This window comes from Somniosus microcephalus, chromosome 19 (genome assembly GCF_052327205.1).
Source record: "Somniosus microcephalus isolate GS21.2 chromosome 19, FLI_Smic_1.0, whole genome shotgun sequence".
Classification (NCBI taxonomy): domain Eukaryota; kingdom Metazoa; phylum Chordata; class Chondrichthyes; order Squaliformes; family Somniosidae; genus Somniosus; species Somniosus microcephalus.
In genome coordinates, this window is record NC_141005.1 from 4367297 (window position 1) to 4387593 (window position 20297).

General features: G+C 44.4%; 1 protein-coding gene across 3 annotated transcripts in view; it reads right to left on the reverse strand.

Annotated features, from left to right (window-relative positions):
* The window catches only part of sbno1 (strawberry notch homolog 1 (Drosophila)), a 106923-nt gene that overhangs the window by 14115 nt on the left and 72511 nt on the right, over positions 1 to 20297 (reverse strand). For all 3 annotated transcript variants that reach the window (XM_086011844.1, XM_086011843.1, XM_086011845.1), the window contains 7 exons: positions 18562 to 18674; positions 17391 to 17462; positions 16948 to 17047; positions 13869 to 13943; positions 13632 to 13778; positions 13459 to 13553; positions 12821 to 12913 (listed from right to left, as the gene is read on the reverse strand). In XM_086011844.1, the coding sequence (XP_085867970.1) occupies positions 12821 to 12913; positions 13459 to 13553; positions 13632 to 13778; positions 13869 to 13943; positions 16948 to 17047; positions 17391 to 17462; positions 18562 to 18674 (695 nt within the window). The remainder of the gene's footprint in view (positions 1 to 12820; positions 12914 to 13458; positions 13554 to 13631; positions 13779 to 13868; positions 13944 to 16947; positions 17048 to 17390; positions 17463 to 18561; positions 18675 to 20297) is intronic.

Below are 20297 nucleotides of genomic sequence, written 5' to 3' on the forward strand. Positions count from 1 at the left end.
TTCGAGAGATGTTATCGCTGCGGCAGATCCACCCATGACCAGAGGGACTGCTGGTTCAAGGACAAAGCATGCAAACAATGCGGAAAGATTGGACACATTGCACGGGTATGCCGATCTGGACAAAATAAATCCACAGACAGGAAAAAAAAAAATCAAGAAAAGTACAGAAAGGTACAAATGATGACGGACAGTAGCTCCGAAGACCAGAAGAGCGATAGCAACTCTGAAAACAAGAGACTAAGCGGTCTCAAATTACATAATGTAATTGCCAAAGATGATTACCAGACCATTTGGGTTACCCTCACGATAGCAGGGTCCCCAGTTAAAACGGAGCTAGATACAGGGTCAGCTCTGACCGTCATAAATCGACGGGATTACGAGCGGCTATTTCCACATATACCTTTAAAAGACACATCCATTATCTTGAAAACATATACGGGGCAGAAAGTATACCCCAAAGGAAAAATAAGGGTGCCTGTTGTATACAACGGCAAGGAAATACAAAAGTTGTATTTATACATTCTACAAGATGGTGGCCCACCGCTGTTGGGACGTGAATGGATCAGGAAAATACGTTTAGACTGGCACTCCATTCAGGCACTGACGGTGACCAGTAAGAAAAAAAACGATGATGACGTCATACCTGAACGATTAAAAGACATCTTGGCCAACGCCAAAGTAGTGTTTCAAGAGAAACTGGGAACCTTGAAAGGCATCACCGCCTCAATAAAAGTGGAAGATGCAGCAATCCCTAAGTTTTTTAAAGCAAGACCGGTGCCATACACAATTCGTCCAGCAGTCGAGGCAGAGCTGGAGAATTTGGAAAATGCAGGCGTATTATCCAAAATAGATTGGAGTGAGTGGGCAACACCCATCGTTCCAGTCATGCAGAAAGCATTGAATAATGATAAATCTGAAGAACAGAGAAAAATTCGCATCTGTGGAGACTTCAAGGTGACTGTAAACCCGGTCCTTCACATGGTACAGTATCCTCTTCCGAGGATAGAAGATATTTTCGCCTCACTATCCGGAGGGAAACGTTTCACCAAAATTGACTTGGCACAGGCATATCTACAGATGGAGGTTGAAGAGGCCTCTAAAAAATCTCACGATAAATACACACAAAGGTCTGTACCAGTACAATCGACTGGTTTTTGGAGTAGCATCCGCTCCAGCTATCTGGCAAAGAGCTATGGAGCAAGTCCTCCAAGGGATTCCGGGGACTCAATGCTACCTAGACGACATCCTTGTAACAGGAGAAAACGACAACGAGCACCTTGCCAATTTGGAGCAGGTGCTCACTAGGCTGAGAGAACAGGGCCTACGAGCAAATCGCCCCAAGTGCGAATTTTTCCAAAATCAAATATCATATTGTGGCCACATAATTAATAAGGAAGGGTTGCATAAGTCACCTGAAAAAATTGAAGCGGTCATAAAAGCCCCAGCACCTGAAAATGTTTCACAATTAAGGTCGTTCCTGGGATTAATAAATTACTATCATAAATTTTTACCGAACTTATCAACTCTTCTACACCCTCTTAATGAACTGCTACAAACAGGAGTAATTTGGAAATGGAGCGAAGACTGTAAACGTGCCTTCCATAAATGCAAAGACTTAATCACGTCCAAAGAAGTTTTGGCTCATTTCAACCCATCACTGTCGATCAGACTGGCGTGCGATGCATCCCCTTACGGCATAGGAGCAGTATAATTGCATAAATTCCCCGATGGCTCGGAACGGCCGATAGCTTTTGCGTCACGCTCATTCAACTCAGCTGAGCGTAACTATGCCCAAATCGACAGGGAAGCACTCAGCCTGGTATGGGGAGTGAAGAAATTCAACCATTACCTACACGGGCAAAAATTTACCTTGTTGACTGACTATCAACCCCTCGTCTCCATATTCAACCCTAAAAAGGGTGTTCCCATTATGACAGCGTAAAGGCTAGAGGTGGTCCCTTTTTCTAGGGGCACACCAATACAACATAGAATACAAAAGATCAAAACAGCATGGGAATGCTGACGGTTTATCGCGCCTACCGTTGCCAACGGTAGAAGAGGCACCTACAGTAGACCCAGTGGAGATGTTCCACTCAACCATAGTGGAATGTCTAGCAGTAACAAATTCTGCCATTGAAAAGGAAACGAGGAATGACCCGACTCTCTCACGAGTCTACGATTTAACGGTGAAGGGATGGCCAGCACATGGTGAACCACTGTTGCCAGCATTCTCGCAAAGAAGAGAACAGCTGTCAGTGTGCCGAGGAACCTTGATGTGTGGATCCAGAGTGGTGATTCCACCCAAACTCCAGGATAAAGTGCTAAAGGAGCTTCACGAGGGGCATCTGGGTGGAGTGAAAATGAAGAACCTAGCCAGAGCGTTTGTATGGTGGCCAGGTATCGATGGAGACATCGAAGAAATGACCAAGAGCTGCCTAGGATGCCAGAAGGTCCAAAACGCTCCACCCCAAGCCCCTCTACATCCATGGGAGTGGCCCTCATCTCCCTGGCAAAGGGTACACATCGACTTTGCTGGTCCATTTATGGACTCAATGTTCTTAATCGCGGTTGATGCACACTCCAAGTGGCCGGAGGTAATAAAGATGTCTTCCACCACCACGGAAAAAACCATCACAGTATTAAGGACCATATTTGCCAGGAATGGGCTGCCGGAACAGATCTGTTCTGATAATGGACCGCAATTTGTGTCCAAAGAATTCAGGAAGTTCTTAAAAAACAATGGGGTTAAGCACTACACGTCCGCCCCATACCATCCCGCCACCAATGGATTGGCTGAAAGGTTTGCCCAGACCTTCAAGAAGGCCATAAAGGCCATGGGTAATGAAGACATAAAACTTCAGCACAAGGTGGATAACTTCTTGTTCGCATACAGGAATGCAACACATATGGTTGCAAACCAAACTCCTGCCATGATGTTCTTCAATAGAAGCCTAAGATGCCGGCTGGATTTGATCAAGCCCAACATCAGAAGGGATGTGGAGAACCGGCAATTTCAAGGCATGAATGAAAGGCCAACTAGAACCTTCCAGATAGGTCAACAAGTTTTGGCCCGGGACTACCGTACCGAGAAATGGCAGCCTGGAACTATCTGCACACGACTAGGACCGCTGATGTATACCGTGGACATCGGAGAAAGCATAATAAGGCGCCATGCTGACCAGATCATAGTGTCATCCGAAAAGGGACAACCTACACCACAACTCTATACGCCTAACGATGAAGTAGAGACACCCATATCTACCTCCGATCCGGTGATACTGGAACCCGATGAACCCGACACTGGCATTCAAGCCGAATCAGCCTTGCCAAAAGAATCTACTACACCACCAGAAACTACTACACCACCGAGGCGTTATCCGGACCGAGTCAGGAAGCCTCCAGAGAGACTGACTTATAATTAATTAACTGCAGCAATGTATAGATTATTTTTCTTGTAACATGTAATTAATAATTACTTAAAATATTATGTACTGGTTGGCTAAAAGGGGAGGAATTGTAGTGTATGTGCCTTTAAGAGCCCCATGTGTACTGTAATGCCGGTAATGGCCAATCGGGCTATATAAGCCTGTATATTGTGTTGTATCCGTTAGTTCCCCTCCAGACTTTGTTTAGTAAACACCTATGAAACCAACTCCTGTCTTCAGTGTCTCTATCAACACACAGACACAACAGTTACACAGGACCAGATCTAAGGTTGCTTGCCCCCTGGTCGGTTCAGTTACATACTGCTCAAGAAACCCATCCCTAATACACTCAATGAACTCATCCTCAAGGCAGCCCTGCCCAATTTGATTTGTCCAATTAATATGATCGTTAAAATCCCCCATAATTATAGATGCTCCGTTATTACAAGCCTCAACTATTTCCTGATTGATACTCCGTCCAACAGAGTTGCAACTGTGCGGAGGCCTATAGACTACGCCCACTAGTGTTTTTTTCCCCTTATTATTCCTTACCTCCACACAAACTGTTTCATTATCCTGATCTTTTGACCCAATATCATTTCTCTGTTTAAGTGATTCCTTCCTTTATTAACATAGCCACCCCACCTCCCCTTCCTTCCTGCCTGTCCTTCCTGATCGTTAAATAACCTGGTATGTTTAATTCCCAGGCACTGTCACCCTGCAGCCATGTTTCTGTAACGGCCACAAGATCATACCCATATGTAGTTATTTGTGCCATTAACTCGTCTATTTGTAGGCCTTCAAAGCGGTGGGAGCCTACCTGTGGCGCACCAGCCTAGCAAGACATGGAAAGGGTGAGGCAGAGGGCGGAACGCCTCACTGATGGGGCATTGGATGCTTTGGTTGGCGCAGTGGAATCAAGGCCAAGGAAGATGGTCGGACTGTGATTGATGTTTTGGACAGTCTCCCGGGTGTGAGAACCAGTTATGTGTCAGTGTATTAGTTTAGCTTTCTGTTGCCATAGCTTTCTCATGTTTGAAGGAACCACATTTTGTGTAATGAAACACTTTCTTCATTTACAATGGCCATGCCTGCTATTTACATGCATCTTGCCCGTCACAGGTTTGGGGGTATCAGACCGGTTCCATTCCTGTTCTTGGAATGGCAGCAAGCATTCCGAGAGAGGGGCCTAGAAGCTACTTCTGATCAGCCTCTGACGCGCAGCCTGAGAAGAGCCGCTCGCGTAGAAGTTCAGCCCAGCAGGCATCTTCTCAGCCACCGACAGAGATGTCCTGCACTTTATCTGAGGCTGCAGATCTGGCTGAAGCAGCTGGCACAGCTCAGTCACCACCTCCTTTCTAAATCGCAGCCTTCTGACACACTGCTCCTCCTGCATGTTCATGTAGGAAAACTGCTGTCGGAAAACCCTGCCAGCATAAGGTCTGCTGTGGCGACGTCTGTTGGCCCGCCTCCGTCTGGCCATGCCCGCCCCCCTCTCCCAGCGTCTCAGTGCCCTTTCCAGATGATTCAGCAGCAGGACATTCCCCTGCAACGCAGCCCCCATAATAAGTGCCCACAGGAAGGTTCCCCGTTGTCAAGGCTCACCAACAGCAAGGTGATGGTCAGAAGGCTGAAGATTGTCTGCCTGCGCTGGCTCAGTGGTCAAATGGCTCTCAGTGTGCAGCTCAGCAACTCTTTGTAGCTCTCGAGGAAGTTGTGCTCCAAAAATGGCTGCCGCTTTTAAACCACACCAGTCCCCTTTAAATAATGCTCCTCCAGCCCGAGAGCGACTTGGTAAGGTTCCAGGTAAGCTGTCACTATTAGCGCCAGGCGCTACGGAGGGGGGGGCGCCACTGAATTTCTGGTCCGGGGCGCCCAAAAGGCGTTGCACACTCAAATGATGTCATAATCAGCCTGCGCCAATGAGCGGGCGCTAAATGCATGCTCAATATGGGGCGAGGCGCCCTGCGCCCGCCCGGAAATTGGCTAGCACCCCACTTCTCGGCCTCTTTAGGCATTAATCGGTGGCGCTAACAACCGAATTTCTCCCCCCCAATCTTTTACCTCCTCTTTAACAAGTCATGAGAACTGATCTTTCAAATGCAGAATAAAAAAAACTTGTGGGCCATTTTAAGTTTTTAGCAGGTGTGTAGACTGATGACACTCAGCTTTCAGCAGTTTTGTGGAATTCACAAATTTCCCAATCAGTTTTTTTTTAATACTGATTTTCACTTGGAATAAACACTTGTGAAACCACCTAATTTCCTAATTGTGTATTTTTAAAAAATGCAGCGTTGACCTCTTTCAGCTGTACAAGGAGGCGGCACAGGGTGTACGGCCTGCAACGTCCTATCTCCAGAACATCTCACCCAACCCTTCCCCACATTTATCTTCAGATTGATGTTTTTCCCAAAATAAACTTAAATTCCAGGAATGTTAAATGCAGAGTCATGCAATGACCCACGATAATAGACACACTGCCTGTCAACATTCACATCAACAAACAACAACCATCCTTGGTCCAGCTGCTTTCTGTGCCAGGCGATTTTTATAAACGCCAGAAACACCAATGCTTCATACGACTAAGTGCTGGCGAATTAAACCTCTGACCCCAGAACCCAAAGGCCAATTCTGAAGGGGATTTACATAGATAAAAACTGGTTCTTTCTGGGCCCATGCAGTCCTGATGTATCCAGGGGAGCTGGGTTTAGTTAATGCACAGTGTTACTTCACGGGCACCAGTGATCTCTTGGAGCTTGCGTCAAAGTTTAAGCGAGTTGAGGAGGAATTTCCTCCGAGTTTTTCCTCAAGTTGGCTGCAGCTTTTGCATCCCCCCCAACAGTCAGCATTACAAGTGTTTGGTGATGGAGGATTCACCACCCACCAGTGAGCATCGATGGAAGCCCTGGTCTTTTCTCACTCTTCTAGTTCTAGATAGCAATTCTGAATAATTCCAATACACCTTAAGATCAATTAAGACAGTCTGCTGCAATTTAAGAATATTCAAGACAGATAGGATTGCACATAGTAGCTCACAGCTCTTGCAGGGGAGCATTAGACGCCAATCCAGGGATCTCAGTTTAAGTTCCTGCTTTGAGTTATTTGAGCTCAATGGCCAAGATTCAATGTTCTTATTACAGACGCAGCACTCCATAAAGCAGAATTTAATCGGAAGAAAAACTCAGTTTCCGTCAACATTATTTTGAAAAATCTGCACTAGATCGTCTCCCAGCTAAAGGAGACGACGAGCAAAGCAGCAAATACTGTACAGATGCAAAATGTGCATTTGCGTTGTTCTAACTGATTCGGTTTCCGCAAAATCTTCTGGTCTACGAGGAAACAGTTTTCCCAAAAATTATACTCTTGGAAATTATCCAACCCGTAGGTAGCTTTCTCCTAGCGCCAAGCACAAAACACTCAGAATTTCAGCAAACAGCAGTTAGTTAAACTAGAAAATTAACTAGCTCCAGAGCGACCAACTTTTCTCCAATTGAATTCTGTACATTCTGAATAATGGTGCTGTATCAGGGGAGCTTCTTAGAGCCGAGGTGAAACATTTCATAGATACATAGATACATAGAAGATAGGAGCAGGAGTAGGCCATTCGGCCCTTCGTGCCTGCTCCGCCATTTAATGAGATCATGGCTGATCGTTTAATTCAGTATCCCGTCCCCGCCTTCTCTCCGTAACCCTTAACCCCTTTTGCCCGTAGAAATATATCTAATTCCCTCTTAAATATATTTAATGAGCTGGCGTACACTGCCCTCTGTGGCAATGAGTTCCACAGGTTCACCACTCTCTGAGTGAAGAAATTCCCCCTCATCTCTGTCCTAAATGGTTTAGCCCTTATCCTTAAATTATGTCCTCTAGTTCTGTTTTCACCCGCCAAGGGAAACATTCCTTCTGCATCCAGTCTGTCTAGACCTGTCAGAATTTTATACACTTCTATGAGGTCCCCTCTCAATCTTCTAAACTCCAGTGTGTACATCCCTAAACTACATAGTCTCTCCTCATAGGTCATTCCCGCCATTCCTGGTATCAGCCTGGTGAATCGCCGCTGCACCCCCTCCATGGCAAGAACATCCTTCCTCAGATGAGGCGACCAAAACTGTACACAGTACTCGAGGTGTGGTCTCACCAGTGCCCTGTACAGCTGCAGCAAGGTATCCCTGTTCCTGTATTCTAACCCTTTTGCTATGAAGGCCAGCATACCGTTTGCCTTCTTGACCGCCTGTTGCACCTGCATGCTCGCCTTCAGTGACTGGTGTACAAGAACACCCAGGTCTCTCTGTACTTCCCCCTCTCCCAATCTATTGCCATTTAAATAATAATTTGCCCTCCCGTTCCTGCACCCAAGGTGGATAACTTCGCACTTGTCCACATTATAGTGCATCTGCCATTTATCCGCCCAATCGCCCAGTCTGTCCAAATCGCTCTGGAGCTTCCTGGTCTCTTCCTCTGAGCCCACCCCACCTCCTAGTTTAGTGTCGTCTGCAAATTTGGAAATGCTGCATCCGACTCCCTGATCCAGGTCATTAATGTAAATTGTGAACAGCTGGGGGCCCAGGACAGATCCCTGTGGTACCCCACTTGTTACTGCCTGCCATTCAGAAAATGAGCCGTTTATTCCAACTCTCTGTTTTCTATCTGACAGCCAGTTCCCTATCCACGCCAAAACTTTCCCCTTTATCCCATGAGCCTCAATTTTCCATGCTAATCTTTTATGTGGGACCTTATCGAAGGCCTTTTGGAAGTCCAGGTACACATCTACTGGCTCTCCCCCATCTATTCTACCAGTTACTCCCTCAAAAAATTCCAATAGATTAGTCAAGCACGATTTACCCTTTGTAAATCCATGTTGACTCTGTCCTATCCTGTCCCCATTTGCTAAGTGCTCCGCTATTTCATCCTTAATGATGGACTCCAGCATTTTGCCCACAACTGATGTAAGGCTTACAGGTCTGTAATTACCTGCTTTTTCCCTACCCCCCTTTTTGAATAGTGGGGTAACGTTAGCTACCCTCCAATCCATCGGCACTGTTCCCGAGTCTAATGAATTCTGAAAAATCATCCTTAGTGCATCCGCTATCTCTAGGGCCACCTCCTTCAGTACCCTAGGATGCATGTTATCAGGCCCTGGGGATTTGTCCACCTTCAATCCCTTTAGCTTCCTTAACACCATATCCTTAGAGATATTGATTTGCGTCAGTTCCTCCTTTGCCAATGTCCCTATTTTTCCCGATATCCCAGGGAGGTTTTTTGTGTCTTCCTTCGTAAAGACTGACCCAAAGTATGCATTTAGTTGATCTGCCATTTCCTTATTTCCCATTATATATTCCCCCGTATCTGACTGCAATGGACCAACTTTGGTTTTCACCAGTCTTTTCCTTTTGATATATTTATAAAAGCTTTTGGAGTTAGTTTTTATATTTTCCGCCAGCTTGTTTTCGTAAGCTATTTTGCCCCTCTTGATCATGCCCTTTGCCCTCCTTTGCTCTATCTTAAACTGTTCCCAATCTTCCGCTCTGGCGCTTTTTTTGGCTATTTTATACGCCCTATCTTTGGATTTTATGCTGTCTCTAATTTCCCCTGTTATCCACGGTTGAGTCACCTTTTTAGATTTCCTTTTATGCCAGATTGGTATAAACAATTTTTGCAATTTTGTCATTCTATCTTTAAATGTTTGCCATTGTTTATCTACCTCCAGTCCTCCCAGGAACGTTGTCCACTCAGACCTACTCAGTTCCCGTCTCATGGCATCATAATTCCCCTTGTTTAAATTCAGGACCTTAGTCTCTGAGTCAATTTCTTCGCTCTCCATTTCGAGTGAGAAATCGATCATGTTATGATCGCTCTGACCCAAGGGTCCCCGTACAACAAGATTACTGATTAGTCCCTTCTCATTGCACAGTACCCAGTCCAATATAGCCTGTTCCCGAGTTGGTTCCTCGACATATTGATCCAGATAACCATCCCTCAAACACTCAAGGAATTCCTCCTCCTCATTATTTTTACTGATTAGGCTAGTCCAATCTATATGTAAGTTAAAGTCACCTATGATGACAGCTGTGCTCTTATTGCACGCTTCTCTAATTTCCCTCGTGATGCCCTCCCTAACCTCTATTTTACTATTTGGAGGCCTATATACCACTCCTATTAATGTTTTTCGCCCCTCGCTATTTCTTAGCTCCACCCATATAGATTCTGTATTAACTGAGTTAATATCCTTCCTTTCAATTGCATTTATCCCCTCTTTTACTAGCAATGCTACCCCTCCTCCCTTTCTTTTTTGTCGATCCTTCCTAAATACTGAATACCCCTGTATGTTAAGCTCCCAGCCCTGCTCACCCTGCAACCATGGACATTTGCCAACCTCACTCAGATTCAGCTTTAGATGTTTCTAGAAAATTACAGAATTGCAAGGAATTCTCACCTTGAAATAAAAGGGTTCAGGTTCAAACCCTAACTCCTCTACCCCCACTCGCTACTTCGCTCCCTGCCTTTAAAAGCCTTCTCAAAACAACTGCGCTGTGAAACAACTGTCCCAATTTTCTTACTACCACTCAGTCTGTTCTCACTTATGTGAAGTGCAACTTGGGACATGTTATGTTCAAGGCAAGTAGTTGATTTCTTTGGGATCAATTTATTTTTCTCATTGTTCCATTTCCTCCACCCAATCATTCACCCCAGCCCCCGCCCTCTACAATTTCCATGCTGTAACAATAGAAAACGCTGGAAACACACAGCGGGTAAGTTGAAGACGATTTTACATTTCGGGTGCAGACCCCTCTTCAGTTCCGAAGGCTTTCAGCAAAAGCAGCCATCACAGGCCTTCCCTTTTGTTCTTTCCTCCCCCCACTGTCCCTGCCTCTGCACTTGCTTAAAACCTATTACATCTCTAACTTTTTCCAGTTCTGACCAAAGGTCATTGGCCTAAAACATTAACTCGCTTTCTCCCGCCACAGATGCTGATTGACCATTTCCTGCGACCGCCTGTTTTTGTTTCATTATCCAGCACTTGCAGTATTTTGCAATTTCCATGCTGTATTCTTCTGCTGTTAGTCTGTGCTAACTCAAGACTAGATCTCACTGATGCAGCTCTCTATGATCTAATGTTATGTCTTGCTAGCTTCTCCAGATCCTCAGAAATATCATCCACTTGAAGCCCAGGCCAAGAATGGACAACAGTGACTGAAGCTGGCAGACTAGCATCTCCATCAACCCCAGGGCTTGAACTGAACACTGTTCGCTGATGACTGCACAGTGTTCAGTGTCATTCGCAATTCCTCAGATAATGAAGCAGTCCATGCCCGCATGGCAAGACCTGGACGACGTTCAGGCTTGGGCTGATAAGTGGCAGGTAACATTCGCGCCACAGAAGTGCCGGGTAATGACCATCTCCAACAAGCAAGCGTCTAACCACCGCCCCATGACATTCAACGGCATTACCATCGCCGAATCCCCCATCAACATCCTGGGGTGGTCACCATTGACCAGAAACTTAACTGGACCAGCCACATAAATACTGTGGCAACAAGAGTGGGTCAGAGGCTGGGTATTCTGCAGCGAGTGTCTCACTTCCTGACTCCCCAAAACCTTTCCACCATCTACAAGGCACAAGTCAGGAGTGTGATGGAATACTCTCCACTTGCCTGGATGAGTGCAGCTCCAACAACACTCAAGAAGCTCGACACCATCCAGGACAAGACAGCCCGCTTGATTGGCACCCCATCCACCACCTTAAACATTCACTCCCTCCACCACCGGCGTATCGTAACTGCAGTGTGCATGATCTACAAGATGCACTGCAGCAACTCGCCAAGGTTTCTTCGGCAGCACCTCCCAAACCCACGACCTCTTCCACCTAGAAGCACAAGGGCAGCAGGCGCATGGGAACACCACCACCTCCAAATCACACACCATCCTGACTTGGAAGTACATCACCGTTCCATCGTCACTGGGTCAAAATCCTGGAACTCCCTCCCTAACAGCACTGTGGGAGTACCATCACCACACAGACTGCAGCAATTCAAGAAGGTGGCTCACCACCATCTTCAAGGGCAACTAGGAATGGGCAATAAATGCTGGCCTTGTCAGCAACGCCCACACCCCATGAAGGAATATAAAAGAAAATACTACAGGATTGCAAACTTGACACTTACTACTAGGTGCTGGGTCCTTTGCTGTTTGCAGTGTACATTAATGATTTAGATATGAATGTAGGAGGTATGATAAGTAAGTTCGCAGATGACATGAAAGTTGGTGGAGTGGTAAATAGAGAGGAGGGAAGCCTCAGGCTACAGGACGATATAGATGTGATGGTTAGATGGGCAGAACAGTGGCAAATGGAATTTAACCCTGAAAAGTGTGAGGTGATGCATTTTGGGAGGACTAACAAGGCAAGGGAATACACAATGAATGGTAGGATCCTAGGAAGGACAGAGGATCAGAGGGACCTTGGTGTGCATGTACATAGATCCCTGAAGGCAGCAGGACAGGTAGATAAGGTGGTTAAAAAGGCATATGGGATACTTAGATTCTATGCCTCAGCTAATGAAGGCAAGAGCAGGGAGGTTATGATGGAGCTGTACAAAAAGCTAGTTAGGCCACAGCTGGAATACTGTGTGCAGTTCTGGTCACCACACTCTAGGAAGGATGTGATTGCATTGGAGAGGGTGCAGAGGAGATTCACCAGGAAGTTACCTGGACTGGAGCGTTTCAGCTATGAAGAGAGACTGGACAGGCTGGGGTTGTTTTCCTTAGAGCAGAGAAGGCTGAGGGGGGACCTGACTGAGGTGTACAAAATTATGAGGGGCGTAGATAGAAAGGAACTTTTCCCTTTAGTAGAGGGGTCAATAAACAGGGGGCATAGTTTTAAGGTAAGGGGCAGGAGGTTTAGAGGGGATTTGAGGGAAAACTTTTTTCACCCAGAGGGTGGTTGGAATGTGGAACTCACTGCCTGAAAGGGTGGTAGAGGCAGGAACCCTCAACATTCAAGGAGCATTTGGATGAGCACTTGAAACACCATAGCATACAAGGCTACAGGCCAAGTGCTGGAAAATGGGATTAGAATAGACAGGGCTTGATGGCCGGCGTGGACACGATGGGCCGAAGGGCCTTTTTCTGTGCTGTATAACTCGATGACTATGTTATTGCAGGGTTCCCTCTATTTCTACTGCAGTACAATTTCCACACACACTCACAGGGGGGAAAAAAACTCAGGTAGGCAGAGTAAATTGAACCATACTATGCGCTACTTTATTTAATCAATTCCAGCTTACTAAATAGTGACCATCACTCTACATTAATGTAGAATGTGATTCTTGGAATACCAGTATATCCCTGGTAACAACTACTAGAGCTGTCGCTCCTTCCATTTCTCTCTCCTTGATTACCTGCATTGACAGATAGAAGCCATCATCTGTTCCCATTTGCTCGGCCCAAATCTTTGTAGCTTCGTCCCAGGACATCCCTCTTTCAACACTTATCTACAAAAAAAAGTTTTTTTTAAATCACCTTTTTATCCCACAAAGCCAAAAGTTAACCATACTAATTGATTAACCACAAATTCTATTCAGACATTTTAATCTTTAATGCCTTTTGAGACATTTGTATTTCTTTTTTGTAATTGTATGCTTAGGATGTACAAGGTTAGAGTTTGGGAATGGAACACTTTACCATTTGAAGCAACCAGTAAATAGCTGAGCTATGAAGATCTGGTACATCTCGGGTTCAATCCCCTGTCAGTTACGATCCGAGGAAGGAGTCAGAATTGGCCCCAGCATTCCAGAGTTGTGAGGTCGAGTTAGCTGGGTTCTCACTCCCGATGCTTGCCCAGTGACACTCACCGGCACTGACACTATGGACGTGGACCTCAGATGAGGACAGGACCTGGCGCCATTGATGCTTTGGCACAACCTTGGAAGACCTGGGTAACTGTACCTCAGGTGAGAAGTCAGCAACTCCAGGGTATAGGGGAGGAAAGCAGAGGATGCAAAATACAAACCACTACACCAAATGGTCAGACACTTACAGTATAAAGTTCAACACGTCCGGATACTGAATACCCTGGAGTTAAGAATGTATTTGCTTCTAGTTTCTTCACCTTCTCGTCCCCAGAACCCAGATCTGTCCGAAAACAAAAGCAGATCAGCAACTGTCGTGCAATAAACTTTTAATTAGGACAGTATAAAACGAGAGACTTACCTAAAATTCCCATGTCATATCTTCCATTCTTCTTAGCATTCTGAATGACAGCACTTAAAGTGTCTGAAAAATACTGGAAGAGTGCATTCTGTTGGTGTACCTCCATACCAAGGATTCGATTCAGGAATTTGCCAATATTGTTGTAATCTGAAATGGATTAATTACATCCTTAGACAAGGGAACCTGGGTTACAAAAATACCAGCAATAACAAGGCCAAGTTTTGATGCAAATTTTACCTTTATCCAATGTGAGCAGTCCTGAACGGTCTTCCATATTTATTAATCCCACACCAATTAATCCATGTCGAACATCTAGGGGCACAAAAACACAACACTACGTTGCCTGAAATGTACTCAAGAAGAAATGGGAACAATGAAAAACACTGGGGAAATCATTACTAGCTGTGGAGCTGCCCCAAAGACTGAGTGAGGACCACAGGGGATCACCACGCCAGGTTGGCTCAGTTGGTAACACTCTTGCTCTGAGTCAGAAGGCAGAGAGTTCGAGGCCCACCCCAGGATTTGATCACATAATCGAGAGTGATGTTTGAGTAAAGTGAAAGATCCATTGCTGGAGATGCAACTCTTCAGTTCTTGCACTAAACCCAGGCCCATCTATCCATTCCGATTACTATTAAAATCTATACTGTTTTACATGTTGGGTAAGAGCATAATCCATTGCGACAAATTTTAAAAGTAGGAAGATCAATTGTGTACTCCAGTGCAGTGGTTGTAGTCTTGGCCTAACAAGCCAGAGCTCAATATGGCAAGTTGTGAAATTAAATTCAATAAAGCTGGCAATGTGCGAGTTAATACCAGAAAAAAGGGCATGAAACTGTTGGATTGTCATAAAAACCCAACTAGTTCCCCAATGTCCTTCAGAGAAGAAGCCTGCCACCTGGGACTGGTCTGACCGACACCTATTCCAGTCCCAATACTAGGTAGTTTGTCTTCATGGCCTGCTACCACCTTCAAGAAAACTATGAAGAGAACAATAAATGCAGTGCTTACTGGCATCGCCAACATCCCAACAACAATTTTTTTAAACCTCAATGTCCTTTCCAGTAAAAGAGGATCTGCTGTTACCGGACAAGAAATACCACTAACAGATGATAATGGATTAGAAACATAAATAAAGCTTAAACAAGCAAAAACTCAAACAAAAAAATTGAATTTAGTTAATATTTGGGAAATAATTTACTGCTCAAAGTCATAAAAATTTACCCTCTCGCATTGCCAGTGGACCAGGCAGATGATAAACAAACAGTTCAACACTTATCTGTGTAACTCCATATGTGAGGTGAGGCTATTCAGGATCAGTGGCTGGGCAGATAAGCCAATGGCAGATTAGGCAGAGGCTGTTAGGCCACAGAGACCAAGTGGGCTGTATAAAGAGAGGAGATTCAAGTCGGGCACAGCAGAGGCTGAACGGCCTGGCGACCAAGACAGATTTTTTTTTTAAAAGTTAAAAATCCAAAAACAAACTTGTACTGGTTTGTGGTGCCATGCCATTAGCATGGCCCAATGATGTTGACTCACTACAGTATTACAAAATTAGACAAAAACAAATTGAGCAGCCGCAAATTACTTTTATATGTTGAAAAGGCAACATTTGAGCTTTGACGTTTCGACCTTTCGTTCAGTCACAGTACAGTCTGTACTGCCTAGGCTCATCAAGAAACAGGCACCCTTCAATCCAACCCAACTTCTCCCACTTCATCATAAGTATACACAAGAAAATGCAGAACAAGAAAAGGCCATTTAACCTTTCAAGCCCATTCCATTCAGCGGCCATGATAGCAGTCTATCACCTATTGACCCCTACTTTAAGGAGCATGGATTTCCTCCCCCAATCTTCTAACAGTGGTTTCACCCTCTATCACACGGTCAACAGATATCAATCCACCAAGTAACTCCGCAGTTTTTCCATTAGCCCAGAATGATAGAAATTACAGCACCGAATGAGACCCACCTCATGTGGTGTTGCTAGCTTTTTAACTGGAGCAATATACTCTAATCCAATTTCCTGGCCTTTCCCTGCATCCTTTTAGTTTTACTTTTCAAATATTAACCCAATTCCATTTTAAGTGATATTATAGCCCCTGCCCCAATATGGTAAAACATTCCCTGTTCGAATAACTATGTGGGAAAAAGAATTGTGTGAATTCTCTATGATTGAGGAAGTCGGCCTATGGAGGCAAAGAGGAGAAATTGTGGGCTTTGTTGGAAAGGAGGTAAGTTTGAAAACAATTGCTTTTAAGAAACATGTCTCAAGTTTGTTTCGAAGCCAGAGTACAGCAGACAAAGTTTTCAAAATCGTCTGTTTCATCAGCAATTCAACTATGGGGTATGGCCAGTAAAACTGTTCCAGGGCTCAGCGGGACAGGAAGATTTTACGGTGTTTGAACGCATGATGTCTAGCCGTTGAACACATGGCATAAGGAAAAGGAATATAAAAATGGGAAGAGCAGTCTGAGCGTGACAAAGTGAAGAGGATGAAATCAACATGGTGAATCCAAGCAGCTAATATTAGCATCTTTTAAAATTACACATGAAACCTGCATTGTTCATGCAGTAGACAGATAATGCATGACTTGTTAAAAGAACAGTTTGACTATGACTAGACTATAAACAATGTGCTGAACATCTTCAGTCTATGTGCAATGATGATCTGGCTCCCTCTACTGAAGTGAAATAGCGAGGACGACCAGAACTTGTTGCTCAAAGTTAGGCAATTAAAAACCCATTTATAGAGCACCTTTCATGTCCTCAGGGCGTCTCAAAGCACTTCACAGCTAATTAAGTACTTTTTTTTTTGAAGTGTAGTCTTGTGATGTAGGGAAGTGCAGCAATCAATTTGTGCACAGCAAGCTCCCACAAACAGCAATGAGGTAAATGTTGGCAGGACACCAGGAGAACTCCCCTGCTCCTCTTTGAATAGTGCCATGGGATCTTTCACATCCACCCAAGGGGGTAGGCGGGGCCTCGGTTTAACGTCTCATCCAACAGTGTTGTTCCCTCAATACTGCACTGAAGTGTCAGCTTAGATTATGTGCTCAACTCTCTGGTGTGAGGCTTGAACCCATAACCTTCTAATTCAGAGGTGAAAATGCTACAACTGAACCAAGGCTGCACTGATGGGAAAGAACAGAATAGGGAACAAGTATCAACATGTAAAGAATAAAGAATAAATAATTTTACCACAAATTGAAGACAAATTAAGTTATATTAACCTGGCTAATAGACAGTGACTAGTATTGTATAGAATTAACCCGGATCCAAACTGACCAAAGTTGAATAGGAATCTGTACTGTACCTTTGAAGAATTCCCCAAGATAGTCTTTAGGAGATGACACTAGTGGACTATCCAGATTTACAATGGACTTCATCACTATTTCCAGGGCGTTCCTTCCATACTGCAGAAGTGTCAAACAGTCAGTCACCACATTGCAAAACTGGCAGCTTATTAAAAGCAAGAATATTACGCATACAATACTTTATTACAAGATTATTTTATTGGTGAAGTTGATCTGAAGTAGTATTGCAGCATCCTGATCAATCTTTTCTGATGTTCAGGATACTGTGCAGGCAACACGATTTCACATCTTCCAATTTTGAAGCAGGCAAAGTGCACAGTGACTTGCACAGAAGTGACCCAATACAAAATAAATTTTGTCTTAAAAAAAAGGTTTTGTCAAGTTAAATACACAACAGTATAATCCTACTAACTGCTTCTAGCCAAGATAACTAGAACGTTACCTTGTTATCAAAGTTGAACCTGCTCAAATCTCTGGTTTCAGTGGCTCGTCTGTCGCCATGTGTGAGCGCACCCTGTCCAAAAAGTAAAACAAAGTCAACATCCTATAATATTAACTTTAAAAAAAATCTTTGATGTGCAAGGTTTTCCCCATAAAACAGACCCCGCTGCTCATCATGCCCTCCGGTGTTAAAATAAAACTCGGAACCTTCTCCATTGGCCCTGCACCTAGTAAATTGTTGCCATATTATGAATGCAGTTTTCTATTAAAATGACAAACTCAAAGCAGTAACTTTGGTGTAAATGGAGAATTAGCACACACATCTCTCAAACCCATGGAAATTTCATTAACCCCCTCAGCATCAAATCCTTTCATTATGCTAAGTATAATCTGAATAGATACTTGTATCCCACCAATACAAAAGGGGCAATGGTGCAGAGCAATGGAAAAAATCTATTAATACATATTTATACAAGACAATATAACCTATTTTCTATGAAGCTAGTCTAACATATGGTCTTGTTGAAAACTCCTGTTTCCTACACACAGTTGTTGGTGTTAGCACAGGTTGTCAAACTTCAGTGAATCATGCTAAGCACCTCAAATGGTCTCCTAAACACCAACCTATGAAATGGCGTCTCAATCCCTGCCCAAATAGATGCTCCACACTAGCCGAATGCTCCACACTACACGAATGCAAGTTCTTTCTTCTTTCTGCAGGAAGTCATGCTTGCGGAACCAGCATGACTTTCACAAGGGAGAAGAGCTGAATTCCCATGTCTTTCTCTTTTCTCTTCCCATCCCGTATTTTTATGATAAAAAAGTTCTACGGAAGCGCAGGTACATTTTTACAGACCCATTTTATGTAGTCTTTGGAAAACATACAAAGTACAATTAGTCATTTCATGAACTATGTCACACAGGCTAAAAGGGAACATATGACACAAATATATCTGCCAACAAAGGAAAGATCTTGTACCCTTGCAATTTAGTTAGTCATCTCTACGCAGCATGAGGTAGAAAGATAGGCAGGGCAAATAAGCAAACATCTAACTGGACCAAGGTTGGCAACATTTGAGGGCACTGTTTCAGTCTGTCCCAGCAGTTTAACTTACTGTGAAAGAGAAAAGGCAAACCCATTTAAAGCATTGTTTTGAAAGACATGAACTTACCAAACTTTCAAGTCTTTTTGCAACAATAGAAGCAAATCTCTGTTCTCCTGCCAATTCGGAGATGAGAAAAACATACTCCGGAGAAGTCACTTGGTTTGACCGATGTGTTCTACCTGTGAATAAAATAAAAATTGCATCATTTTCAGCAAAAACACCAAGCTCACTTACCTAGGTACTGTTGAGCTTAGGAGCCATTCCGTTAGCAGCGGTGTGTGTCTGGACTTGCAAAAATACATCGAAGATTGATTCAGTTTCACCTGAACTTTGTAGTCAACTTCAATTGGCAGCAAGACATTTGAGCACACTTTGTGCAACTTTGAAGGAGCACAACCACGCGCCCAATCCCACCCTCCCCCAGCGGAGCAGGCCGGGCACAATCCCCACCTCCGGCGGAGCAGGACGCGACCAACCCCGCCCCCCCCCCCCCCACCACCCCCAACCGGAGCAGGCCACGTCCAATAACACCCCCCCACCCTGCGGCGGAGTTGGTCGCGCCCAAATGCCCCAACGGAGCAGGCCATGTAAATTCATGCCATTTGGTGCAAAATATGGAAAGCAGTTATTCACAAAGAGCCATATGGAAACTACAACACGGGAACAGGCTGTTCAGCCCAACCATTCTGTTCGTGTTTATCGTCCACATGAGCAGAAGTCCTAATCCCAGGTGTCTGCCCTGTTGCCATATCCCTTTATTCCCCTCTCCTTAAACCACCAAGCTAACCTATTCTTAAATGTTGACATCAAATCAAATCAAATCTTTTATTGTCATTGTTAGTGCACAAGTGCAGTACAACGAAATGTAGGCTTGCGGCTCCCGAGAGTGTACAATTTGGATTAGGACACTTAAACATTTCAACATACATTTGTACATATATATTAGCATAAATATGACCATAATAAAGTGCATCGGCAGATGTGCAGGCTTTAGTGTTTATTTGTGGAGTTCAGTAGGATGACAGCCCTGGGAAAGAAGCTGTTCCTAAATCTGGTCGTACGGGTGCGAATGCATCTGTAGCGTCTTCCAGATGGTAGGAGGGCGAACAGACTGTGGCTGGGGTGGGTAGGGTCTTTGATGATGGACCGTGCCCTCCGTAGGCAGCGTTTCTGATATATATGTTCTATGGTCGGTAGCCGGGTGCCGGTAATGCGTTGGGCAGTTTTGACTACCCGCTGCAGGGCTTTCCGGTCATGGGAGCTACAGCCGCCGTATGCATGGTCTCTGCTTCAATCACTGTGCTTTCAACTGCCTCACAAGCCAGTGTAAAAAGGTTTGGACTGTTCTCTGTCCTAGATCTCTTGCATTTAGTCTTGTATCTATGCCCCCTCAATCTAGACCCTTCAGTCACTGGAAACAATTTGTTTCGATCTACTCTGTCCCATCCCTATCAAATCACGCTGTAATCTCATCTGTTCCAACAGAAACAGCCTCAATTTTCCCACCAACGTGCAAACTGTCAGCTGTTCAAAGCCAGCTGACAAAATAAACACCACGCTATTTCTACCTTGTGCTCGACTGTGTAGAAGTTTTTAAAGCTGACCTTGAGCAAGATAACCACACAATTCCCAGCCCGATCAAGTTACCAAAAACCCACTTGCACGGTAGCAATAAGCAGCCACAGACCTCATCTGTTAGGCAGTAATGAAACTTTACATAGTTCAAGTAATGAAACTTTAAATAAACTATAAAGGCTAAGTTACAGTAAAATGCCAGTAGATTTACTGATCTAAACACCTGA